Source organism: Mirounga leonina, unplaced genomic scaffold (genome assembly GCF_011800145.1).
Source record: "Mirounga leonina isolate KUSES-001 unplaced genomic scaffold, KU_Mleo_1.0 Mir_91, whole genome shotgun sequence".
Taxonomy (NCBI): Eukaryota; Metazoa; Chordata; class Mammalia; order Carnivora; family Phocidae; genus Mirounga; species Mirounga leonina.
Genome location: NW_023270839.1, coordinates 27,558,287 through 27,585,480, shown reverse-complemented (window position 1 = coordinate 27,585,480; position 27,194 = coordinate 27,558,287). Strand labels below are relative to the sequence as shown.

Sequence of the window (27,194 nt, the reverse complement as noted above, 5' to 3'; positions counted from 1 at the left end):
GTATTTTCCCCCCCCCCCCCCCCCCCCCCCAACAGTGCCAGCTGGATACTTCTCTTCCTCAGGTATGAATTTCAGCTCCATACTATAAGTTTTTAAGTTTAATAATTCCACCTCTTCCCGTTGTTCCCTCATTTCTAAGGGGGTAGAAACCTGAGTAAAAAAAATTTAATTAAATTCTATCCGTATAGACAGCTGATATATTTTCTGTTCCCCAACTTGGACCTGACTGGGTAGTTCAGGAGACAAATCCTCGAAGATGTGATTTGTGGGTTAGTTTGGGTTTGAATGCAGGTCTGAGCTCCTCACCAGTGAAATGGGATGCTGGTAATGCACGGTGTGGTGGCATGATGAATCAGAGTATCCCCTCTGGTTGAGGGCTCAGGTGGCTGCCACGCTTGTTAGGCAGTAGTGATGATTACGCAGACTACGGTGTGGGGTGGTTACTTCCGAGTGCCCTGGAGCACTTACGGAAGAATATTACAAGCTTAGGTCTTTAAACATTCAGCTCCGGTCAGGGTCGGAGAACCAGTGAGCTTTCCTAACAGCCCTAAAAGAATCTCCTATCTCGCAGTCAGAGGACTGAGGTAGCTGAATATTAAACATTCACTTTTGCGGTTGCAGAATTGCAACATTAGTTGAATTCACAGCCTCTTGAAGTCTCTCATGTGACAGGACATTGTTTGGACTCAGATGAAACAGAAAAATTCAATTTCCTAGTCACTCTTCCTTGTCTGTGAGAAGCAGTTTGCTTCCCTGTGTCTGGGGAAACTGGTCTTTCCTTGCTTGAAAACACTGTAATAACCTCACCTGGGACAGTTTCCATACCCCTCAAGACTTAGCTAACTGCGTGCTGTCTGACCCACTTGTTACCAGTTGACCCATCACTAGGATCTTTTCTTACTCTGACAAAGAAAGCACAAACTCCCAACTGAAGAAGAAATAGCTTATACCCCAAAAGAACTACAAGGTTTTGCTGATATAGGGAGAAGCCTAGGGAATATGTATGGAAATATATTTTAAGAATGTGAGATGAAGGACAGACTATAACACTAGCTTGGGCCAAACTGACTGGTTTGGGTGCACTTACATATTCAGGATCTGATGTGTTAGCACATAGAGCAGGACATGGCTCCGGGGTTGGTTAGCTACAACAAACTCAGTGCTTCCCTGGCATTATGGGGAGGGAATCCAAAGGCTTAGGGAGATAAGAGGGCATTAAACGTAATCTTGTGTTACCTGCATACCACCCCTCACCTTCTCCAGTTACTTCTCCAGGTACACCTTCTCCAGCTACTCAGCTTCTCCCGAGAAGTCTAGATGAGAACAACTAACATTTAATATTCCACAATTTCTGAGGGTCATGATTGGCTTAGCAGGGTAGTTGTGGCTCAGGGTCTTTTGATGAGGCTGCAGTCAAGATGTTGGCTAAGAATGCATTATCTACAGGCTTGCCTGGGACTGAAGGATCTCTTTCCAAGATGGCTCACTCACGTGCCCTTGGCAGGATGCCTCAGTTAGTTGCCACATGAGCCTCTCCAGAGCAGTTTGAGTGTCTTCACGTCTTGGCAACTGGCTTCTTCAGGGCAAGCGGCCTAAGGAGAGAAAGAGTGAGGCAGAAAAGCCAGTGTCATGGCCTAGCCTTGGAAGTGAGGTTGTATTCTATTGATCACATAGACCAACCATGACACGTGTTGGAGGACACTGCAGGGGCAGGAATACCAGAGGCAGGAACCACCAGGAACTACGCTGAACACTGGCTATCACGGCAGCTTTGCCTCCCAGCAACCAACTTGGCCACCTTCCTTCTCCATAGATGCTTCTCATGCTTCAGGGGGCTAGGCTCAGGGAGCGAGTTCAAGGTTGGCTTAGTGGAGGTGTGGTTTCTGAGTCTTGGGAAAATGTTGAAGTGAAGGGCTAAGAACTGTGGGAAGAAACTCACTGAGAGAAATTAATACTGTATATTTCCTCCCAGGCTTCATGGATCTGTTTGGAGACATAGATGACATTTCTTCAGAGAGCGATGGGGACAGTGAACAAACTATTCCAGGGCAGCCTGCTGTAAGTACAATCACTAACCTCAACGGGTCCCAGTGTTCGAAGTTAAAAAGAAAGTTGTTGTTTTTTAAATTTTATTATGTTATGTTAGTCACCATATGGTACATCACTGGTTTTTGATGTGGTGATCCACGATCCATTGTTTTCATATAACACCCAGTGCTCCATGCAGTACGTGCCCTCCTTAATACCCATCACCAGGCTAAAAAAGTTTCAAAGGCTGAGGGGTCTGACTCCTATGGAGAGAGGACATTGATAATTGAGTAGCGGTCTGAAACATCTGAGGAATGGGTGACTTTCTCAGCTATGTTGGGAACTGTGGATATTGAGGGCACAGAAGAAACTGCTCAGAATGAGGTGATGTCAAACTTTAGGGGCTAAACTGTGAGGACTCGTAATTGAAAACCTTTGATTTAAGTTTTTCTTTTCTTTTTAAAGATTTTATTTATTTGAGAGCGAGACAAAGAGATAGAGAGGGCATGAGCAGGGAGGAGAGGAAGAAGCAGACTCCCCGCTGAGCAGGGAACCCGATTCGGGCTCAATCCCAGGACCCTGGGGTCATGACCTGAGCCAAAGGCAGACACTTAACCGACTGAGCCACCCAGGCACCCCTTGATTTAAGTCTTTCTTTCTTTCTTTTTTAAAGATTTTATTTACTTATTTGTGTGTGAGAGAGAGAGAGAAAACACAAGCAGGGGGAGGGGCAGGCAGAGGGAGAAGCAGGCTCCCCACTGGCTCCCGAGATGCAGGACTCAATCCCAGGACCCTGGGGTCATGACCTGAGCCAAAGGCAGATGCTTAACCGACTGAGCCACCCAGGTGCCCCTGATTTTTCTTAATGCAAACCTGTGCCAGAAAGCATGTGCTATTTGACTTTCTTCTCCGATTTTAATAGTTACTTAGTACTGTGGGGTTGTACATTTTCACAGTTCTGTCATTTAATGTCTTATGCAAACCAGGTATGTTGACAAAATAAATATTTTTTCTGGTAATGCAGGCTAACAGATCTTTTTTCCCATGGTGGTAGTTTTGGGGGAGAGGATGAAATTTTAGGGAGAGGCCTGGAGGGGTTGCTGTTTTGTTCCGAAAATGGTGTCTGAATTTATTTTCGGTCACACCTGTATCTCCTAGTACTCTAGAAGAGCTAGAGCATCTTTAATTTCCCTTCAAGCTCTCACATCCTGATTCCTCTCTTAGGATGAACATGGAGTGCCTCAGGACCAACAGGAGGAAGAGCCGATTTCTGAAACCAGAATAGAAGTAGAAATGCCCAGTATCAACTCTGATTTAGGAAATGAATTGTACTTTGTTAAACTACCTAAATTTCTCAGCATAGAACCCAAGTAAGAGGACTGATTAAAGTTTTTTTTCAAGATACTAAATTAAAATGTGTGGAATGTAAATGTTTTTCTTATCATGAGTTGGCTAATTATAAAGATAGGAGATTCCTCATATACCTCTGGAAAAGTAAATTTAGGATGTGCTGTGGTAAAAAATGATGAGTTACTGGTGTGAGAATTTTATTTTTAAAGATTTTTATTTTAAGATTTTATTTATTTGTCAGAGAGCGAGCCTACAAGCAGGGGGAGCAGGAGAGGGAGAAGCAGGCTCCCTGTTGAGCAGGGAGCCCAATGCGGGACTCGATCCCAGGACCTGAGGATCATGACCGAAGGCAGACACTTAACCCACTGAGCCACGCAGGTGTCTCTAAAGGTTTTATTTATTTATTAGAGAGAGAGTGCATGAGAGCGGGGAGGGTCAGAGGGCGAAGCAGACTCCCTGCTGAGTGGGCAGCCTGATGCGGGACTTGATCCCGGGACTCTGGGATCAGGATGGGAGCTGAAGGCAGATGCTTAACCAGCTGACTCAGACACCCAGGTGCCCCTTGTGTGAGAATTTTAATGTGAATGATTCTTCTAGCATTTGGCAGTTATAAATATAACAGACATGAGAGTTGACGGAGGTGTTTTTCACTAGTGTAAAGCTGAAAAATCAGAAAATGAGATTGAGAAAGTTTGCTAGAGAAATCATAAATGTTCAGTGCAAAAGCCACTGGCTAGAAAAGACAATGATTTTGGAGAACAAAATAATATTGATGGGTATTTTTCATGAAGGTTCATGAGTATAAGCTCTTGTGTAATTAAACAGGATACTTTTCTTAAAAAAAAAAAGATAGACCATTGTCTTGTTTATATTTTAGAAGACATATTTCTTCAAACAAGACTTTGAATTATTAGTCACACTTGGATTTTTTTTCAGATAATGTTTTAAAATCAAATTTCAAGAAACTACACTAGTTTGCATACTTTCTTTAAATTTTACGTGAAGTTATTTGTCTACTGTGACTTTTAACATTGGTACATGTTATAAAGATGATTGTTTTATAAGCATTAATAATATTCATTACTAAATATGGCTAACATGAGATTAAAAAACGATTTTTAGACCTTTCGATCCTCAGTATTACGAAGATGAATTTGAAGGTGAGAAAGTGCTTGACGAGGAAGATAGAACCAGGTTAAGATTAAAGGTACCATTCTATACTTGATTTTTTCTTTTTCTTTTGAAGTATTTTGTTAAGTAAAACAGAGATAATGACTTGAGACTTGAGATTATGAAATGATCTTTTATGTTTACTCTTCAGTCAATAAATAACTTTAGAACAAGGACTGAAATGTCTTTTCAGAATATTTTTAGGGGAGAGGTTACATACCCTTTTTTTAATCCCTGTAATTGTCACTTTTCTAACTTCTTTCTCCCAGTTGTAATTTTTCAATGGAAGTAACAATACAAATTCTTGAAAATTGTTAGCTACTTCCTTTAGGATAAATATAGTTAGGTATAGGGAGCTGCCTCTACATTTTATAGCGGGTAGATCCTCACAACTTCCCACAAGAGATAACTCTCAGGCTCTTTATGGAATTCAGACTATGTACAAAGAGAGGCCTTGTCTTCAGGCAGTTCCTCTCAAGAAGACCTGGGATGGCAGGACATGCCTGTGCTCTCACAGGGCTGTTGTCTTCTTGCTTGGGGTTGGGGATGAGCTTCTGCTGGGGCAGAACCAATTTTTAGGCTACCTTTGTGATTTGGAGTTCCCTACTACATGGGTAGGACACATTTGAACTGAAAAACAGAGCAAAGTGGAAGTCTCAAGTTTAAATTGTTGTTGATTTCTTAATTGTATATTCTTTTATCTTTTTATTTTTAACTTAATGCCCAGAGCTTCCCTGTCTTACTAGGTCAGGCTTAGTCCCTCCTGCATTGGGTTCATAGCCCTTCCCGCGGACGTGCGGTAGGCAGAGGTCTCCATTTTAACTGCCTAACGCCTGTGGACCCAGAGCCTCATCCTCTCTTCTTTGGAGATCCTAGTGTGTGTGATAATGTCTCCATCCTGCATCATACTTAGCTTCTGCTTCCACTGCTGTGAACTAGAGCTTAGGAAAGCTTTTAACAAAATGGTTGGTTTAACCAGTACCTCTAGGTATTTGTAGTGGGAGGGTTTCAGTGTTGCCTGGTGGGCTAGTTCTTTTGTGAGCTTCCTTTACCACTACATACGAATTCTTGGCACGTGATTATAAGTGATTATAAGTCATTGGAGAAAAAAGAACATGCAGTTTAGTTACATTGGTTTCCTAATGCCTTTGTGTTTTGAACCAGGTAGAAAATACGATAAGATGGAGGAAACGCCGGGACGAGGAAGGAAATGAAATTAAGGAAAGCAATGCTCGGGTGGTCAAGTGGTCAGATGGGAGGTGAGCCCATAATGCCCGGAGGGCACTTGAAACCCAGAGGGGTACCTGGGAGGAACGGGGTTCTCTGTGCAGGACCTTACTTTGGGGCCATCTTTCATTAAAGAGTTAACGAAATCTAGGCCTCTGGGAGGACACTTTAGAAGTGGGCCCAGGATGTGATCAGATTCATGGTAGCTGCCGTCTCTGGGGGAAAGCCTAAGGCTAGCTCACATGTATGAGGTACTATTGGGCAGTATACACTGGTATTTTGGGAAAAAATTGTTTTTATCTTACTAATGAAGTGGTAGAGATTGGGAGAATGACAAAACAATTAGATTTCAAGTTAAAGGAAGGATGAATTTTAGCACCTTTTGCTTTAAAAGGGAATACCTTATTTACAGTGCCTCTGTTTTTCTCATGAATTCAGGACACAGTTCCACAGTGTTTTAAGTAAAGCCGATAGGGGAGAATGGAAACTGTGGGATTTGTTGAATGTCCACCCCAGTACTGAACACTTTCTCGTTTGCAGCCTTTCCCTGCATCTAGGCAGTGAAGTGTTTGATGTCTACAAAGCCCCAATGCAGGGCAATCACAGCCACCTGTTCGTTCGAGAAGACACTGGTCTACGGGGACAAGCTGTCTTTAAATCCAAACTCACCTTCAGGTAACTGTTCATCGCGACATGTTGTTACTGGTAGTTAAAGAGCAGCAAGCAGAGAGTTGTGCAGAAAGCCTGACTCAGCCCTGACTGACATGATTTCACGGTGCAGCTCACCAGGGATGCGGTCTGGTTCCCATGCTATTTTTTCACTTTTACTACAAATTGCTGTTTCTCAGGGAGCCAGTTCATGCTGTCAAAACCAACCTGCGACACTGTATAAACCAGAAGACCAGTGAATGGATTCACATTGGTCAGTGCACCTGGTAGGAGGCCTAGAAGACTGGTCTTTGCCGCTCAGCCGGCCGGTATCCTTTCCCTTCAGTGGAGTTTAGCTGGGAGGCCGGCCGAGCACGAGCATGTTATTGGCGTGTGCAGCCAGTAGAGGAAAGGGCTAGATGACGGGAGGGGCTGCGGCCTGACCCCAGGCAGACCCGTGCTTCATACCGACGCTGCCACCTCTTCGCTGGATGCCACTCGCTCTGCTCCTTTGCACACCTTCCCTCTAAGGACACCAGGCTGTTATCCTTCATGCGGCTCTCCTCAAAGTGGGCACTTAGCAGACTAATGGTGTGCACAAGGTTTCTTTTTGAGGTCATGGAAATGTTCTAAAATCAGAGTATAGGAGTGCCAGGGTGGCTCAGTTGGTTAAGCATCTGCCTTCGGCTCAGGTCATGATCCCGGGGTCCTGGGATCGAGCCCCTCATCGGGCTCCCTGCTAGGCGGGGAGCCTGCTTCTTCTCCCTCTGCCTCTGCTCCTCCCCACCCCCACTTGTATTCTGTTTATCTCTCTCTCTCTCAAATAAATAAATAAAATCTTTATTAATAAATAAAATCAGATTGTAATAATGGTCACACAACTTTATAATTTTAAAAAATTGCTTAATTGTATATTAAAATGACTGAATTTTATGGTATGTAAATTACGCTCAATAAATCTGTTAATCCTTTTTTATTTTTTTTAAGATTTTATTTATTTATTTGACAGAGAGAGAGAGAGACAGGAGAGAGGGAACACAAGCAGGGGGAGTGGGAGAGGGAGAAGCAGACTCCCCACTGAGCAGGGAGCCCGAATGCGGGACTCGATCCCAGGACCCCGGGATCACAACCTGAGCCGAAGGCAGACGCTTAACGACTGAGCCACCTAGGCGCCCTGTTACTCCTTTTTAAGGACAGACAGCTTTGAGGTTGTGTCTCACTTCTGTCTAAGCTTGAAGGAGAGTCTCAATCTCACTTTTATTTTTTAAATTTTTATTTTATTTATTTAGAGGGAGAAAGTGTGTGTGACTTGTGGGGAGGAGCAGAGGGAGAGAGAGAATCTTAAGCAGGCTCCACGCTCAGCACAGAGCCCGAAGCGGGGTTCGATGTCACGACCCTGAGATCATGACCTGAGCTGAAATCCAAGAGTTGGACGCTTAACTGACTGAGTCAGCCCAGTGCCCCACATTCTCACTAATTTTTAGTTTCCTTATCTATAAAATGGAGATAATACCTACTTCACAGGGATGTGTGTCAGTTAAGTCAAATAATACATAAGAGATCATGCAGTGCAGAGACCTGGCATAATAAATGCTGTTCAAATCCGGCCTCTTCCTGAGCTTTCTCGAATGGTGGTGTAAGAGACAGACGATTCCACGGCGTCCTTTTTTTCCACTGTGCTCTGAGTCCCACATTCCTTACATCCCATCTCTCTCCAGTCTCAGAGACGTTCTCCTAAGGATCTCCCTTTCTTCTTTCTGATGTACTGAAAACATGCCTCCGTCCAGTCAGGAATGTACTGCATTCTGGCCCAGGGACTCCCATTCTAGCTGCTACTGCCCTGCGCTGTCCTGAGGCCTCCTTGCCTTGACCTTCCCTCTAGTCATTTGCAGATGGAGGGACGCCTCTATAGTTCTTGAATCATGGCTTCTGGCCTCTGCCTCACCCTCACAGAACCGAGATCTCCCATCCCTTCTTTTCTCTCTGATGGTCCGGGGGGGGGTGCGTCTTTGGAAAAGCCCTTGACCTTGCTGCCTGCTAGAGTGAGGACGCTCAGAGCGCCAGGACCCGCGGCCCGGCCTCCCTCATCCACTGAAGGGGAAGTGGCCACTGTCCGCAGCTGTCTGTGCTGTTGAGGTAATCGCCTCTCCCTGTCCGTAGTCTACAGCGAGCCATCTTGTCTGTCTCCCAGCAGACCTCACTCTACAGACTCTGCCACACACAGGAAGATGACCCTGCCACTTGATAAGAGATGCTCAAAGACACAGAGGATTAGAATCTTACCGATGGCTGGGCGTGATCCTGAGTGCCAGCGCACTGAAATGATGAAGGTGCGTCGGCTAAGCTTTATCCCAGGATTTTGGGGGTATTAAGAGCTGTACTTCTCAGAATACTAATTCATAATTTTGTATCGCCACAACCAATTTATTTCTTGTTGTGATTTATCAGGGAGCCAGCTCAAACCCAAGCGTGTGGTGAACCATAGTGATGTCAGTGACCGCTGGTGAGATACAGCAAACCAGACACTCCTGTGCTCTCTCTTCAGTTTATGAGATTTCAGGGGAAATCTGATAATTTAGAAAATGTAACCTTTGACAGATATCATAAAACTTTGTTAGCCGGATAGGAAATGGCTAGGAAGGTCAAAAAGACATTCCTAACTCCCTCGACACCAGCTCTGCCTTGTGAACACCAGTGTGTGGATTGGCAGGCGGAGGAAGGGCGTGACTGTTCTGCTCTGGGGCTCAGGGAACCTCCCCTACCAGCGCCTCCCCATCCTGTCATCGGGAGCTCTGGGGAAGCTCTCTGGGGGGAGGGGCCCAGATAGGAACCTCTGGGCACCACTATAGTTCGGTGGAACCCGAGCAAGCCGGGTGTCTGTCTCAGGGCTTAGCAGACACAGCCTCCCTCAGGTGTCCACCGGGCATGGCCGAGGTTCCTCAGGCTGGTTGCTGCTCTCTGGGCTCTGGCTGGCCGCACGGGGGACGGCCACATGCAGCTCCCAAGGCCATGTCTGTGTCCGTTCTGATGGGGCGGTTGGCGCGAGGGAGTCTTCTGCCCCTTCACCCTGTGTTGCCTTCACGCCTTAGGACTAAACTGCACAAAGTGATCGCTGTGTGTGATAACAGGTGTGGAACGGGGAGAACTGTTCTCTGAAGACAAGAAATGTAGTACATGTAGGTTCAAGTGGGCACAAAGGTAGTTCATTTTTTCAGTTAAAAAGTTGATTTCCTTCTTTACAGAAAGAAGAACGTTTGAGGGCTTCTACTCATGAGACATCCCGTCCATGGGAGAAGCAGAACCAGCAGGGGCTGAGTGTCCCCTACCAGGACCGTAACAGTGTCCACGAGGAGGAGGAAGACGCCGAAGCCATTAAAAACCATTACCAAGGGGAGCTCCAAGGTGAGTTGGGCATGGAGGTCACATCTCATCTGAGGGCTGCAGAGGCTTGCCCTGCTGTGATTTACTTAGGGCAACAGTACGAAGGCCTTTTATTTTTACTATTTTTGTTGGGGCCACTTTCCCACAGAAAAGCTTAGCTGGGAAAATAAGGCACCCCCCCAGATAAAATCAATTAAATAATTTATGTCCTTATGGAGGAAAATGTGGTAATGAGCAGTTTGCCTGCTTATGTAGTTGACCCAGTATTTAAACTTTGTAGTTTTTAATGTGTGCATAAAACCTCTTGGGTGTTCAAAAGTGATGACGCTTTCAGAACAAAACCTCTCAAATCGAAGTCATTTCAGCATGTCTGACAGTTATATATACCTTCTCATCAAAACTTTAAAAATGTTGGGATGCCTGGGTGGGTTTGTCAGTTAAGCCTCTGCCTTCATCCCAGGTCATGATCCCAGGGTCCTGGGGATCGAGTCCTGTGGGAGTCTGCTTCTCCCCTCACTCTCCCATGGTGCTCTTCCTCTTTCTCCCTCCCTCTCTCAAATAAATTAATTAATAAAATCGTTAAAAAAAAAAAAAAAAACTTTAAAAATGTTGTTGGCTCCTGAAGGGATAATGTACAGTGGGAAGCAACAACATTCAGGAGAAAAACTCGGGAATAAACAGGTCTTCATCTTTGAGGGTCAGTCCCATGTCTGAAGTTCCTTTGCTTTCAGAGGAACGAGCCAGAATCTATTCTTCAGACAACGATGAGGGATCAGAAGAAAAGGCTTAAAGATTACCAAGAGCAAGGGAACTTACCAGTGATGAGGTAGAACCAAATTTATTCAACTCTGAGGGGCTTGTTCTGAACCCAGGAGCCAACTCCTGGACTGAAGAGTAGCTCCCAGCCCAGGAGCACAGACAGATGTCTGTAGGCTTCACTGGAGGTCAGTGAGGTAAATGCAGTGACAGGAGCGGGAGCGGCCAGAGGAGGGTCTGACCCCTGTGCCCCGGCGGGTGTTGGAAGGCTGCTCAGAGGAGACCTCTCGCTGGGTGTGGAAGAAAGTGTTAGCTTGCAGGGCACACGGGCCTGGAGGGCGTCCAAGGAGGATGGAAAGGCCTGTGAGAAAACGTGCGGGGCCCTGAGGCACCACCACGCCCGAAAGTAATTCAGTGTGGTAGAGCAAGGGGCGTACCGTGGTCCTCGTGGTAACCGGCCGTCTTTATTGTTTGGGTGTAATAGTAATTGAGGGTTATTCCATTTTCACATTACTAAAATACTTTCCCTTTAATTATCTCCTTTTTCACTTATGTCGTAAGTACAAATACATTGTAAGTCTTAAATATACAGGGAATCACTATATTATTGCCCACACACCATTTAATTGATTCACTGTTTTCTGAATGTTTAATATGCTTTACTCTAGGTTTAGAGTCACAGATTGGTAACAGTAACATCACAGTAACAGAAATGTTAAGCATGTCAGTTAAGCACGAGTCACCTAAGGGAGGCATTCATTTTTCATATAAAAATATATAAACAAAATCTTTAAAATATATATATATACATATATATTTAAAACTTTAGGGGTGCCTGGGTAGCTCAGTTGGTTGAGCATCTGACTCTTGATTTCGGCTCAGGTCGTGATCTCAGGGTTGTGAGACTGAGCCCCAAGTAGGGCTCCATACTCAGTGTGGAGTCTGCTTGAGATTCTCTCCCCGCCCCCCCCTTGCTCGCTCTCTTTCTAAAATAAATAAAATCTTTATTTTTAAAAAATATTTTTTTTATTAGAGCGAGAGAGAGAACAAGCAGGGGGAGCAGCAGAGTGAGAGGGAGAAACAGGCTCCCTGCTAAGCAGGGAGCCCGATGCAGGACTCGATCCCAGGACCCCAGGATAATGACCTGAGCCAAAGACAGATGCTTAACCAACTGAGCCACCCACGCACCCCTAAATAAAATCTTAAAAAAAAATAAAATAAAACTTCAAAAGTATACTGAGAAAGCACATAAAATGCAAGCAGTCCTTTTTAAAAACCCACAGGCTTTAAAATACTGAATTCTAGATTAAAAAAGTGAAATAGTGAGGAAGCAGGGGAATGTATTTCAAGTAATATGATTGCAATGTCAGTCAGTATAGAGTGAGGAGGAAGCGTCTCTTCTGCCCTGACTGCTGCCCAGGGAAGCCCAGGTTCGTGGGACCTGACCGGCTAGAGACAGTGTCTGTGGACATGGGTTGCTCCTGGGGGGTAGCCTTCTGATGTGAAGGGCTGGCTCCCCCATCAGCTCAGAACCACTTTATTTAATTTTTTTTTAAGTTTTAATTTTAATTCCAGTTAGTTAACATACAGTGCTGTATTAGTCTCAGGTGTGCAATATAGTGATTCAAACTTCCATGCAACACCCGGTGCTCATCACAAGTGCCCTCCTTAATCCCCATCACCTGTCACCCCCCCGTCCCCTCTGGTAACCATCAGTTTGTTCTCTAAGGTTGAGAATCTGTTTTTTGGTTTATTTTTTTCCCTTTGTTCATTTTTTTTTGTTTCTTAAATTTTACATGAATGAAATCCTAAGGTATTTGTCTTACTGTGACTTATTTCACTTAGCATTATACTCTCTAGCTCCATCCACATCATTACAAATAGCAAGATTTCATTCATTTTTACAGCTGAGTAATACTCCAGTGTATATATACCACATCTTCTTTATCCATTCATCTAGCGATGGACACTTGGGCTCTTTCCATAATTTGGCTCTTGTAGATAGTGCTGCTATAAACATAGGGATGCATGTATCCCTTTGAATTAGTGTTTTTGTATTCTTTGGGTAAATACCTGGTAGTGCGATTGCTGGATCACAGGGTAGTTCTGTTTTTAACTTTTTGAGGAACCTCCATACGTTTTCCAGAGTGGCTGCACCAGTTTGCATTCCCACCACCAGTGCAACAGGGTTCCTTTTTCTCCACATCCTCACCAACACTTGTTTGTTGTGTTTTTTGATTTTAGCCATTCTGACAGGTGTGAAGTGATAGCTCGTTGGAGTTTTGACTTGCATTTCCCTGATGAGGAGTGCTGATGAGCATGTTTTCATGTGTCTGTTGGCTGTCTGGATGTCTTTTTTGGAGAAGTGTCTGTTCATATCTTCTGCCCATTTTTTAATTGGTTTATTTGGTTTTTAGATGCTGAGTTGTACGAGTTCTTTATGTATTTTGGATACTAACCCTTTATCAGCTATGTCATTTGCAAATAGCTTATCCCATTTAGTAGGTTGCCTTTTAGTTTTGTTGTTCCTTTGCTGTGCAGAAGCTTTTTATTTTGATGAAGTTCCAATAGTTCATTTTTGCTTTTGTTTCCCTTGCCTCAGGGGACCTATCTAAAAAAAAAAAAAATTGCTATGGCCAATGTCGAAGTTACTGCCTGTGCTTTCATCTAGGATTTTTATGGTTTCACATCTCATATTTAGGTCTTTAATCCATTTTGAATTTAGAAAGTGGTCGTTTCATTCTTTTGCATGTAGCTGTCCAGGTTTCCCAACAGCGTTTGTTGAAGAGACTTTATCCCATTGGATATTCTTTACTGCTTTGCCGAAGATTAATTAACCATGTAGTTGTGGGTTTATTTCTGGGTTTTTATTCTGTTGATCTGTGTGTCTGTTTTTGTGCCAGTACCATACTCTTCAGATTGCTGCAGCTTTGTAATAGAACTTGGAAGTCCAGAATTCTGATGCTTCCAGCTTTTCTTTTTCAAGATTGCTTTGGCTATTCAGGGTCTTTTGTGGTTCCATACAAATTTTAGGAATGTTTGTTCTAATTCTGTGAAAAATGCTGTTGGTATTTTGATAAGGATTGCATTAAAAGTGTAGAATGCTTTGGATAGTATACACATTTTAATATTATTTGTTCTTCCAACCCATGAGCATGGAATGGCTTTCCCTTTCTTTGTGACCTCTTCACTTTCATCAGTGTTTTATAGTTTTCAGAGTTGAGTTGTTTTTTTTTTTTTTTTTTTACCTCTTTGGCTAGGTTTATTCCTAGGTATCTTATTATTTTGGGTGCAACTGTAAATGAGATTTTCTTAATTTCTCTTTCTGCTGCTTCATTATTGGTGTAGAGAAATGCAACAGATTTCTGTATATTGATTTTGGATCCTGCAACTTTACTGAATTTGTGTATCAGTTCTAGCAGTTTTTTGGAGTCTTGGGTTTTCTACGTACAGTATCATGTCATCTGCAAATAGTGACAGTTAATACTTCATCTTTACTGATTTGAATGCCTTTTCTTTCTTTTTGTTGTCTAACTGCTGAGGCTAGCACTTCCAGTATTATGTTGAATAAAAGTGGTGAGAGTGGCCATCCTTGTCTTGTTCCTGACCTTAGGGGAAAAGCTCTGAGTTTTTCCCCATTGAGGATGATGATGTTAGCTGTGAGTTTTTCATAGGTGGCCTTTATTACATTGAGGTATGTTCCCTCTAAACTTATTGTTGGTTTTTATCATGAGTGGATGTTGTACTTTGTCAAATGCTTTTTCTGTGTTAACTGAAACAATCATATGATTCTTATCCTTTCTCTTACTGATGTATCACATTGATTGACTTGCAAATATATTTTTTAAAGATTTTATTTATTTGACAGAGCACAAGCAGTGGGGAGAGGCAGAGGGTGAAGCAGACTCCCAGCTGAGCAGGGAGCCTGACGCGGGACTTGATCCCAGGACTGAGCGAAAGGCAGATGCTTAACCAACTGAGCCACCCAGGTGTCCCGATTGACTTGCAAATATTGAACCACCCTTGCAACCCAGGAATAAATTCCACTTGATCAGTTGGTGAATGATTTCTTAAAATATATTGTTGGATAATGGGCGCCTGGGTGGCTCAGTTGGTTAAGCGACTGCCTTCGGCTCAGGTCATGATCGTGGAGTCCCGGGATCGAGTCCCGCATCGGGCTCCCTGCTCGGCAGGCAGTCTGCTTCTCCCTCTGACCCTCCTCCCTCTCATGCTCTCTGTCTCTCATTCTCTCTGTCTCAAATAAATAAATAAAATCTTTAAAAATATATATATATTGTTGGATAAAAAAATTAAAAAAAAAATTACTGGAACCCCCCCCCCAAAATATATATAATAATTGTTGGATTTGGTTTGCTAGTATTTTGTTGAGGATAGCTCAGAACAAATGTAGACAAAATTTCTAGAAACGTTTGATACATCTTATCTCTTTTATCTGTTCAGGAGGTGAGGCCTCCGGAAAGAGGAAAGCGGGGCGTGAAGAGGAAGAAAACGACTGAAGTATGAAATGTGCCTTCATTGTATACATTGTACTGACTCTTGAGGAACACAGGTTTGAACTAGATGGGTCCACTTACAGCCTTTTTTTTTTTGATAAATATGGTACAGTGCTGTAAATGTATTTTCTCTTCCTTATGGTTTTCTTAATAAATTTTCTGTAGCTTTATTATATACATTTAACAAGCAAAACAGGTATTAGTCAACAGTTTGTTATCAGTAAGGCTTCTGGTCAGCAGTAAACTATTAGTAGTTAAGTTTCTGGGGAGGCAAAAGTGATAGATTTTCAACTGTGCAGGGAATTGGCGCTCCTAACCCCATTACTCAAGAGTCAGCTGTATATTGTTTTCAACAGTTTGTTTTAAAGCAATGAGGACATGACTTGACTGAAATGATGAGTTGAGTCGCTTTTGCATAATCCTAGTTGTGAATAAAAAATGTTCAGAAGCAAGAGTCTGTGACTTTAGAAAATCTATTTTTCCCTGACAAGAAGCTTATTTTGGTAACTGCTCTGGGTCTTAGGTTTTTGTGCATTTTGGCTGCGCTGCTCCATCTCATCCTCCTGGCTGGGCCCAGAGGTGGGCTTCTGTTCAGGTCAGGTATCGCCTCTTCGGGGATGTCCTCCTGTCCTGCTAAGCTGGGTTTGGGGCCCATCTGTGCTTTGTCATTTATTTCCATGGGCATGGTTGTGGGGTCGAGCCCCACATTGGGCTCTGCCCTCAGCGCGGGGTCTGCTTGCGACTCTCCCTCCCTCTGCCCCTCCCTCCTGCTAGCGTGCTCTCTAAAATACATAAAATCTTTAAAAATATATTTAAAAGACTTCTATCCAAAGCTTTTTCCTCCCAAGTAAAAAAATAAGCATTTTAAAAAGATTTTATTCATTTATTTGGCAGAGAGAGAGAGAAGCGGGGAGGGCACAAGCGGGGGAGTGGCAGGCAGAGAGAGGGAGAAGCAGGCTCCCTACTGAGCGGGGACTCGATCCCAGGACCCCAGGATCATGACTTGAGCCAAAGGCAGACAGTTAACCGACCAAGCCACCCAGGCGCCCTGGAAAGCTTCACGTTTAAAGGACAAAAGATGTTTCGTGATTTTGGACCCACATATGGTCGGCCACCCTCATTATTTGGTCCCTAGAAGAGCAGGGGCCACCGTGCTGGGCATGAGAACATTGTCTCCTCAGGGCCACGCAGACTCACAGGAGCTGGAGGTGCCTAGCCTCCTTCCTTCCAAGGAAGACAGGCATCCAGACCTCTTGCAGGAGAAAGTAAGCCCAACAGCCGTCCTTGGAAGGCCGGCCAACATTAAAGATGCAACGGGAAGGTCTTCATTCCCCTACGTTTCAGAACTGTGAAATTTTTAAATTATTTGACACTTATCCCTAAAAGCTTCCTCAAACCCATTAGAACACATCTCACAGATTTTCTCTTTTGCTTGGTGGATTTGGGTGACTGGTAAGAGATGTCTTTGAATTGCTGTAAAAATCATCTCTCGTTTATTAGGATTGGCTCCCATCAGGTCCACAGGATTCTGTTTCTTCACATTTGTCAATTCACCTTTATGGCCAGACCAGACCAAGAACCGACGGTATTTCAACCATGTGAAATTACTATTTTTATGGGTAAAAATGGTCAAGTAGTGACAATTTTATATGGCTTAATGTAATAGACTGGGATAGAGTAACTATAGGAAATAAGCTCGTTCCGAAGGGGTATGTAAGATATAAGTTTAGAACATAAGAACTAAACGGATATTTCAAAAAGTCCAAGTCTATAGAATATTTGATAAACTTTATTGAAATTACCTCAGTATGACGTGGTAAGTTCTAAATGCCCATAGTACATAGTCTTCAAAAGAAACTTCACTATTACGAATCAAGTTTAATAATACAATATTTAAGTATATTTAATATTAATTAGTAATACTTGAGTATCAGACTTATGGAGCTGAAGTCTCATGTTGAATAGAAGAATGACCAAATAAAAACGACATAAAAATATAAAAATCTTTGCTTATAAAAACATTTTCTCAAAAATAGTGAAGCATTTCTTTGGTAAGCAAGTCTTACGGTGAGAATGATCTAGAAACATGAATGTTCAGTGAGAGTGGACAGAAGACAGTTCGATAGATGGTTAGACCCAGGAACTCACACCCTTGTCCAAGGGCAATAATAGTGGTTCTGGTACATCCGTGTGTTTGGTTTCCGTGGGTGCCTTGTGTTCAGCTAATACTATGCACAAGTTAAGTGGCCGTAGGGGCATTATGCTAAGTGAACTAAGCCAGAGAAAGACCAATACTGTATGATCTCATTTATAGGACTATCTATCTAAAAACACTGATCTCAGGAACAGAATAGCCAGGTGGTTACCAGAGGTAGGGGTGGAGAGTGGAGGACACAGGTGAAGGTGGTCAAAGCTACAAACTTCCTGTTAGAAGATGAATAAATCCTGGGGACAGCATGGTGATTGTAGTTAAGAATACTGTATTACATATCTGAAAGTTGCTAAGAGAGTAGATCCTAAAAGTTCTCACCACAAGGAAAAATCATTGTTTTTGTGTGAGCTGACGGATAACTCAGGGTAGATATTTCATGATATATATGTATGTCACATCATGTTGTCTACCTTTAATACAAAGTTATATGTTAATTATATCAATAATATTAGAAAAACATTTTTTTAAAAGAGTGAAGGGGCGAAAGGACAGGACTGAACTCGCAGAGGAAGGAAGCTGCTGGGCCCACCGGAGAACGACCCACCCTCTGGTTTGCGGGAAGGGGCCTGTGCTTCCCGACTCCGTAAGGGCCAGGGAGACATGCCCTGCGAGCACAGAACCAAAACTAGCAGAATTTATGCAATCTCATGAATCTTCTCATCTTATTTTAATGGCAGCAAGGATTAAATATACTGTACGAACAGAACATGACTAACATTTTATCAAAACATTTTTCTTTTATAATTTTTATTATACCATGGAATCCTCTTTATAAGTGAAAATACATCAGACACTGTCAAAGGAAAAACAATTTACAAAGTTCTATTTACATGTAACTTTTCCAGAGTGTACCTATTGCACAAGATGAGTATGTGGGTTACTTCATTCAAATAACAGGAATTTGCAATTTAATAAGTGAGATAATTCTCCTTGAAATCTCTAACAATCTGCTAGCTTTTTTAAACGCAAAATGTTTATTTGGTCTTCTAAATGACAGGCACCCTTACGAAATGTATTTCACCTATACTTAAGACTTCTACTAGATTTAAGCTACAAGTTTATAGCACCAAAATCCATTTTAATAATATCAGTATTAATATTGCTTTTTTCAATACGTATAATTTCATGTAGACATACCTGCAAAATCAACTTCAAATATGAATGTAAAATTTTACAAAATGGGAAATTAAAAGATTTTTAAAAACAGCAATTTAAAAATGCAAAGAATATTCTTTGATTAGATAACCAGGTAAGTTTAAATTGGTTAGCCTACAGAATGTTTTAAGGCCTTAGAAAATCTTTGGTTTAAAAATCAAAACTATTTCAGATCCCTAATGTATTATAACGTTTTAAAGCTATAGAGAAATACCGTAAGTTACTAAAAGGTTAAGAGGTGCCAGAACTTTAAAGATCAAAGTAAACATCAGTTTTCTCCCTTGTAATTATAATTGATTTTCTGTATTCAATTGGATGGTCATCTTTAAAGGTATTTATGAAAAAATGTTTCCTTCAATTATATAACTGTCATAGCTCAGAACTGGAATGATACAAGCAAAACACTTCTTCATACTTCAGTAAGTCATAAATGAAAAAGATACTACCCATGAGTACGATACACATACTGGGTAGGGCCCCACCTACCTATATTAAAAAAAGAAAACTTACAGGACAGTGCAAGCAAGGAAGCCTTGCTGTTGGTGATGGGGACCCTTAAAGACATGCTGCACACTCACTCCCCACCCTGCAGCAAGTGAGCAGTCTCTCAAATCAAGTAGATTTCCAAAGTTGTATATGAAAAGAAGATAGAAACACTTGCTAACTTAGGAAAAAAAAAAAGTATCCGTGGTCTCTAACTGAAAGGGAATAGTGCAAAGTCAATCTTTGGCCCCCTTGAAACACCGATACTGACTCCGAAAAAATAAAGACCACCCGTTCTTACAAGGGAAGCTTTCGCCTGTTGAGAAGGCTTATCACCAGAGCGCACAAGATGCTCCGTGGCTCACTGAGTAAACTGTCCAGCCCAAGCCAAAGGAGGGACACTTTGTAATTCGATTTCAAAAAGATCAACAGACCTCTCCCCTACTCTTAAGTGGGATTCTTTCCTTTATTCCCTGTAAATCATCCAGCCAGGCCTGAACGCTGGAGGTCGGGATGGTCTCCGCCATCTTCTCCAGGGGCTGCCCCGAAACCGGGCCGGAGTCCAGGTCCGATCCAGGCTGGAGGCAGCCTTCCCTGGGGCACACTGTTCGCGTGTTCATGTGAATACTGTGAGCATCAGCAGCAGGAAGACCTTTTTCTCACGAGAGAGATTACTTTTACACAACGTGGACAAAAAAGTGTAAGACGAAAGGAAACGTAATAAACATTAGATTTACAAAGGACAGTTTTCCTTACTGGTCGGACAGTTCGTAGCGAGCGCTGGGTCACGACCATCTATGCAACTCTGCGTGCACACAGCTAATTCATACCCAGGCCAGGTGCTCATTTACTTTACAGTAATCATCAGTTTCAATGACCGTCTGCATGTGCCTCAGGCTCAAATTCCACCACGTTTATGATCTTTGATTTCACGTGTTTAGTAACAGCCTTCTTTTTTCTTATTATCTAAAGTAAGAGTTGGCCCTATGGCTTTTACAGGGAAGAAAACAGCTTGCCTACTTAGATGCTTTTTACTACGAGCTTTCACAAAAATTTAATAATGCCCAATTAAAATAAAAAACTATAATGAATTTAGACATAACTATACTTTTAAACAAAGTACAGAACCTGGCCAAGCCGACGACTTTGTTTAAACAAGTCTAGGTGTTGCCAACTCACACCCATCAGACAAGTGTGGTGACCTGGAATGTGCAGGAGGCCCCTTTCTCTCTCCCAGAGATGGGCTGGTACTCCTGAACAGAGGACCAGATCTTGAGTCATCGGTTTTAAAATTTTGGCATTTTGCTTTCTTGATAGAAACGGAAAGCACACTCTTGCCAAGTTTATGTATTCTAAAACACGGCAAGGACTCCATGCAACGGGATAAGGAAAGAAAGCTCTGATGAGGGTCTTGTACCTAACAGGTGCAACAGCAATTCTCATATCAGTCAGGTCCCTTTTTGATTTAAAAAAGATTGATCCTTAAAATGTTCATAGTATTTTACATAAATGATTTCCTAAACTTCTTTCACAATTGTACTTTTTAACTCATGGCTCATCACAAACCATTTAATTAAGCTAAATTAAAATTGATTTTAGCAGAAAGAAAAAATGTTATAAAATACAAAATACCACCTACTATTGATTTTACAGTTTGAAACTGTTAACGTAAACTAGAAAAAAGATACATGTAGTTTAAAAAAAAAAAAGATTTCCAGTCTTTTCCCTTCTACCCAGGAAAATGTTACATCTGACATCACCACCATGAGCTCTTGGTGAACCCTTCAAGTCTCCCAAAGATTGGATCTTGGTGGACTTACTGGTGGTCTCCTTCAACTCGTCTTTTGCGAACTGTGAGAAAAAAAAAGAAAGCGTATTAGAAATCTTGGTTACTTTGTACAATGTTAACTTCCTAGTAAGGAACAAGTTTCTGTATGATCTGTTAGAGTTGTGCAGAAATGAAATGTCCATTTGTTGTTCAAAGGGCCATTAAAATAAAAAACTTGCATCCTTCATCATTGCCATTTACTTGTTGAGAACTGAGGGGCTTCGAAATGCGAACCACGTGTCCTCAGCTCACATGAGCTCCCACAGGAGCGGGAGAAATCTAAACTGCTCTGTATCCACCTTCACGTCGCTGCACCCGTCTCATTTGTTATTAAAAAAATTGACACCTGTTCTGACAGTGCCTTATAAATTACTGTGTTAAATCTTGAAGTCACATTCCAACAGCTGGGATTAGAAAGTATTAAAAGTAACGATTTGTATGCTCTTCTGACGAGGCACCACAACCCACTTCCTTCGTTTGTGAAAGAACGTAACAAAAACATTTTTGTCATTTTAGAGGTAAATGACTTGCTACTGCTTTCCAAATTCTCCTTCTAGTGTCTCCTACAAAGTGAACCAGGCTCTAACAAAAAAACAAAATACAAAGGAACGGACTCCTCAGACCCTAGTCAGGCGGGAAGGTCCTACCTGGTGGCCATAATAGACTCTGGCCACCAAACTGCTCAGGCAACTAGTTCAGTGGATGGAGCAAAAGAAAGGTGCAGAGGTCTCAGGAGCCCCCAGCCGCTTTGCAGACTGGTGACCTCAAATCGGTAGGCTGTACTCAGTGACGGCAGGATGGGGTCTTCGAGCAGACATTTGAGTGATGTGCCTAAAAGCTTGGGCAGCCGTTGGCTGGGTGCTAGCTAGAGAGCAAAAACCAGGAGAACTGAAGTATCAGGCTCCCATGAGCATTTTTATACTTAGCTAATTAAGTACCACCTTCACTCTGATTTTAGTCCATGTTAACGAAAACAAGTCTTGCGTGTTTACTGAAATACTGAGGGAAAAAAATCAAGTAGAGACTTGAGTCCTCAAATACAAACCTTATTCATATATACAGATCTCCGAAAAATACGGAAATACTTTCTTGAAAGACCAGATTAACCCCTTAGGGGAGAACATTTCCAAGAGAACGCTAAACTGCAGCAGGGTTTGGAGGTTACTGGCAGACCATTTCAGGTGTTAAAACGCATGTCATAAAAACCACATGTAAAGGAGGTCTGTGCCAGAAGAGAGCAGACAAAAAGGGCTGGAAATGATGGGGTCAGCTGGCGTGGGGACAGTAACAGGAGAGTCCCGAGTTCAAGCCAATAGTGCGTGTGCGCCATGGACGCTCCCTGCTGGTCACAGCTGAGAGACGGCGGTAGGTAGGACTGTCTCCAGGAACGGGAACAATGAGAGGTAAGACACCAGAATCAACCCTGAAGATCTGATACGGCCCCAGGTGCGAGGTGAAGGAAAACTAGATGCCCCGGAGATTCTATGTTTCGAGTTTTGATCTGTGAGGTCTTTCTGGCGGCTCCCTGTCAGACTGCCGGTATGAACACAGGGTCGTGACGACTGTCGCCTTGACCTGTGCGCCGAGACTGACACGTTGGGCAGAGGGTGCTGGGAGCACACACAGCAGAAGACGGGGCCAAGAGCCAGGTCGGACTCTTCTTCCTCACTCAGTGCCTACTTGCTACCAGCAGTTCCTTGGTTCAGCTGCTAGATGAGAGGCTCATAAATTTGGCCCTATTAACAATTCATTTTTCTAAAGATTTTATGTATTGTCAGAGCGAGAGAGAGCATGAGCAGGGGGAGCGGCAGGCAGAGGGAGAAGCAGACTCCCCACTGAGCAAGGAGCCCGATGCGGGGCTCGATCCCAGGACCCTGGAACCATGACCCGAGGCGAAGGCAGACACTTAACTGACTGAGCCCCCCAGACACCCCACCTATTAATAATTCTTTGGCAATTTCTTTCCAAAACCCACTCCACTAATAGAAGTTCTCAATACTTTATGATCAATTGCAAGTAAGTTCTAACCTCACATCTGATCTCTAGAAGAATAAAAAATAGTTTTTTTTAAGTATCATCTTAATCATGCATTCAGTGGCCAATAATGGCTCTCAGATGCCTCCCACAAACAAATCCAAAGGAACTAAGTTTCTTCCCATCTCATTTTAGTGCCTTCTACCAGCACTGCCTTTTAATCTGCTGACATCACTTTTTCATTGTGTTAGCTGCCAGCAGCAAGTACTTATTGCGAGTTTACTCTGGAGGCAGCAGCCTGCAATGAGTCCCTTTTCACAATCTGCAAGCTGTCCTCAGCATATAAACAACTAGCTGGATCCCAAATGTGGGCTTCTATCCGTGCACTTCCCCTCTCATTTCATGTCTGAAACTCTGGCTTGGCTCAGGATGAAAGAGCACGATGAGGTGGAGGTCTCCAGAGGTACCCACAGAAAGCTTTTGCTTTCTCTCACTTCGGCTTCACGTCAGACCACACCTTCAACGTGGCCTCCTCATCCTCTACCACACGTGGCCATGGACACCTACTCAGCAGCACAGTGTCAACATAAAGCAGCCCAGGAAGTACTTTTCATGTGTTATCTCATCTTTTGGTATACTGTTCCTTCTCGATGTAATTAGCATGACTTTGCAAATTACACTGAGAATCAACACTACACCGAACACACCAATTTTCTAAAATGCAGGAGGCTAAAATCTTCTCTGGGAAACAAAGGACAGACAAAGGATTTGAACTAATACTCTTCACAGTAATTTGGGTTGAGGGAAGGAAGCTGTAACTTTTCTGCTTTAGAAACCTTTAAAGAATGCAAACTCAAATATGGCTGAAGCTTAAAAGAACTGCATCACTTTGAAGTGTTACTCCCTTTAAGAAGTCTTATTTTAATTCCTGTCTAAACACATCTTTAAAAATATTTCAATGACAAACACCAAACTTAAAAGAAGAGTCAATTATCGGAAACAAGTAGAAACAAAATGACAAGCATCATATTCTTTAATTCAGCCTTGGCTGGAAAACTTATTTCAAACAAGCACAAGTTTCAGCAGTATTTTCAGGAGGAACCAGGAAAAAATGGGCAACCTCTGACCTTGACCGATGTGTGCAGCGAGAAGACGAGCTGCCCAGTAATAGCTGGGTCAGGGAGGCCGGAAAGGACAGCGGACACTTACGTGTCATATGCTATACAACTTGGATCAAAACTATAATCCATATTATATCATGTAAAAATGAATTTCTATCTAGGCCTATTTGATAAAAAGGGTAAAAAACTTTCCTGAAATGTTGAAATCTTTACTAGCTCCAAGAGGAGACTTGTAACTGAGAACAAAATTTTTGTTCCAGGAAGCATTTATATTACGTTTCTGGTAGAAAACTGTTCGCTTAAAGCTGTGAAATGTTTGTGACAGGAAGATTTCCCCCAGGAACCCAGTAATCACTACAACTGCGCTTAAACTGAACTCTAATTCAATCAACATAAAAAGGACCGTACAGATTTTAAAAATAAAGGCCCAAAAATCTGTGTTGAAATCTATTGTAAAAAAAAAAAAAAAAAAAAAAATCCCTCTAATACATTAGTTTAATGATACAATTCAGAAATTTGATTTGAAATGCATATGCCTTACCTAAATCATTGTTTTTTGTTATAGCGTTAGCTGCCCTGGTTCGGGGTCCCTGCTGTGTAAACTGATATCCAAATTTAAGGATGTTTGTATTTTCCTCAAGCATCTTGGCCATTTCCAATTCTACAGCTGTCCCCAACTGCTGCCTCTGGAATAATTAAAGAACAGTATTAATAAACTAGATCAAAATACTTTCAAGGTAAGTTAAGACTAAGACATTCAGGTAAATGCTGATTCTGCTGGTCTTTTTAAATTTTCCCACTTCTTACAACATACATACATAAGAGAGACAAAATTTCGAAGCTCAGTATATGTTCATACAGACATCAAAAAACTGGATTACCACAAGGAGATACCACTTCATACCCATTATTATAAGATGATTATAATCAAAAAGACAATAACAAGTTTTGGGCCAGAATGTGGAAAAATTGGGAAGCTCACACACGCTGGTACAAATGTAAAATGGTGCAGCTGCTGTGGAAAACAACTTGGCCATTCCTCAGAAAGTTAAACACAGAGTTACCACATGACCTTGCAATTTCGCTCCTAGGTATATACCCATGAGAAATGAAAATCTACATTCATATAAAAACTTGTATATGAATGTTCATATCAGTGTTACTCCTAATACTCAAAAAGTAGAAACAACCCACATGTAATAGATTATTCAGCCATAAAAAAAGAGTAACTACAGATATATATTACAGCATGGATGAACCTACAGAATATTTTGCTAAGTGAAAGAAGGTAGACACAAAAGACCACATATTATATCGTTCCATTTACAGGCAAATGTGTAGAGACAGAAAGTAGGTAAGTGGTTGCCAGGGCTGGTGGGAGGGGTGATGAAAATGTTCTAGAATTAGTGGCCATGGCTGCACAACTCTATGAATACGCTCAAACCCAGACTCAAAATATTAAGTTAATATTCTGGACACTTCACATGTCCTCATCTCCTTTCAGGCCACCACCTTCCCAAAAGGCTCCCCAAAGCCCCTCCCACCTGCCTCTGGAGTTCACAGCCTCCCCACGGCGGAGTGGGCTGTGGCTTCCTCACTTACTGCTGTAGAACACTGACCTGATTGTCAATCTTGAGCTCCGCCAGGCTTTCATTATCTCTCAGAGCATCAATCAGTGTTAGAATCCCAGCTCCTGTAATAAAGTTGGACTCCATATTTAAGCTCTTCAAAGTTTTGTTCACTTTCAGCATATCTGCAAAAGCCTAGAAATTTTAAAAAATACATATTTAGAGATAAAAACTGACAGTACCTATCACATATTCTACCTGCCATAAACAAATACAATAATTAGCAGAACTGCTCTGATGCTTCTCATTATATTGTTTTAGCTTGACACACCACCTCCCAGGCCTTACATCTCTCTATTTTTCACACATCCCCTGTCATGGTATTGAGATTTGTCACATGTAATCCTCTGTTGGTAACATTCTCTGCTGCTATTCACACTGTTACGTTCACTCATACCCTACTCCTCCTCCTTACTCCTGGGTCTCTTACACTTTCTCTCCATTCCTGTGCAGGACTAACTTCATCAAGGTCCCTTTGGAACACCTTTTCTTACTTGGGTCCTACTGCAGCTGGGTTACTGTGTAGCCAAAATGAAGATAAATTATGGACTGATTTTCAAGGCCAAGATGGGAAGGGATGCCTACGGCAGGCGGCCAGAAATGCTAACAGATTACCAGAACTTAAAGTCAAGTTAAAAGAAAAGGCAAGAGAGGGCAGAGATACTAGAACTAGAACTTGGGACACATATCTATACATGTGTACTTTTCATTAGTGACAATCAGCTACGTGAAACAAATCCCTTATTCATCTATCTGTATATACGTTTCTTCAAACATTACTGGTGGTCGATTATTTGATTAAGTACTGCTCTGTAGATTTAGAAATAAAACATACAAATTCCTGCCTGACGGAACTTACATTTTAGTGAGGAGATGGTAAAAAAAAGAGCTATAAAGGAAGAAAATAGGGTAGACGGAGAGTGCTGGGGTCAGGGGTGGTCAGGAAAGGCCTCACCAGGAAGGTCACAATGGAGCAATGCCTCATTGGTGACATAAAACGATGTGAAATATCTTTAGGGAGAAACTTCTAGGCAAGAGAAACAAGGAGGAAGGCCCTGCGTTAGGGGCATGCATGGCACGTCTGAGGAAGTAGAACGAAAGAAAGGAAGGGCAAGTAATGGAGCCTGGAGGGCACAGCTGGTTGAGCATCTGACTCTTGGTTTCAGCTCGGGTCTGATCTCGGGGTCATGAGATCAAGCCCCGCATCAGGCTCCATGCCCAGCAGGGGAGTCTGCTTGAGATTCTCTCTTTCCCTCTCCTTCTGTCCCCTCCTCTCTCTCAAATAAGTATTAAAAAGAAAAAAAAAAGGGGGGACAAGTAAAGGATTATAAGACCACTGAAAGATTGATTTTTATTATTAGTCAGACGGGGAGCTGCTGGAGGATTCTGAGTATAGGAATGAGGTAACTAAACAAGTTTTTTGTTTTTTTTTTTTTGTCTTGAGAAGGTAATTTTATTAATTGATTTTAACTTATTCCAAGTGGCCCAGCATTTTAACATGTAAAGTCAATACCCTAGAGAGCAGACTAACACAGAAATACAATTACTGCATTGTTCACAGATTTAGGTAACCATATACCTGATGTTTATTTATTTTTTAAAATTTATTATGTTAGTCACCATAAAATACATCATTGGTTTTTGATGTGGTAATCCATGATCCATTGTTTTCGTATAACACCCAGTGCTCCATGCAGTACGTGCCCTCCTTAATACCCA

At 42.3% G+C, this 27,194-nt stretch overlaps 2 protein-coding genes across 3 annotated transcripts in view; one reads left to right on the top strand and one right to left on the bottom strand.

Moving 5' to 3' along the window:
* The first annotated feature begins 69 nt into the window (after positions 1-69).
* On the top strand, positions 70-16,482 carry LOC118003388 (RNA polymerase-associated protein LEO1-like). Of its 2 annotated transcripts, XM_034994385.1 has the most exons (8): positions 70-2,058; positions 3,253-3,398; positions 4,501-4,585; positions 5,713-5,807; positions 6,316-6,450; positions 8,618-8,753; positions 9,666-9,825; positions 15,022-16,482. In XM_034994385.1, exons 1-8 carry the CDS (start codon positions 1,978-1,980, stop codon positions 15,075-15,077), a joined length of 894 nt encoding a protein of 297 aa, XP_034850276.1. In that variant the 5' UTR covers positions 70-1,977; the 3' UTR covers positions 15,078-16,482. The 2 variants fall into 2 exon arrangements, with proteins under 2 accessions (XP_034850276.1, XP_034850275.1); XM_034994384.1 differs by lacking the exon at positions 15,022-16,482 and having other exon boundaries at positions 9,666-10,334.
* Positions 16,483-16,845: 363 nt separating this feature from the next.
* LOC118003565 (tropomodulin-3-like) overlaps positions 16,846-27,194 on the bottom strand; it is a 68,999-nt gene continuing 58,650 nt past the window's right edge. The window contains exons 8-10 of the mRNA XM_034994613.1: positions 25,467-25,610; positions 24,389-24,533; positions 16,846-20,775 (exon numbers count right to left, since the gene is read on the bottom strand). Coding sequence (XP_034850504.1) covers positions 20,741-20,775; positions 24,389-24,533; positions 25,467-25,610 — 324 coding nt within the window. The 3' untranslated portion in view covers positions 16,846-20,740. The remainder of the gene's footprint in view (positions 20,776-24,388; positions 24,534-25,466; positions 25,611-27,194) is intronic.

Bases quoted from the DNA above. Each gene is read 5' to 3' on its own strand.
- LOC118003388 (XM_034994384.1), top strand. From the start codon at position 1,978: ATGGATCTGTTTGGAGACATAGATGACATTTCTTCAGAGAGCGATGGG. The intron at 6,451-8,617 runs GTAACTGTTCAT...GTCTCCCAGCAG, and splicing joins AAATCCAAACTCACCTTCAG to ACCTCACTCTACAGACTCTG. The intron at 8,754-9,665 runs GTGCGTCGGCTA...CCTTCTTTACAG, and splicing joins AGCGCACTGAAATGATGAAG to AAAGAAGAACGTTTGAGGGC.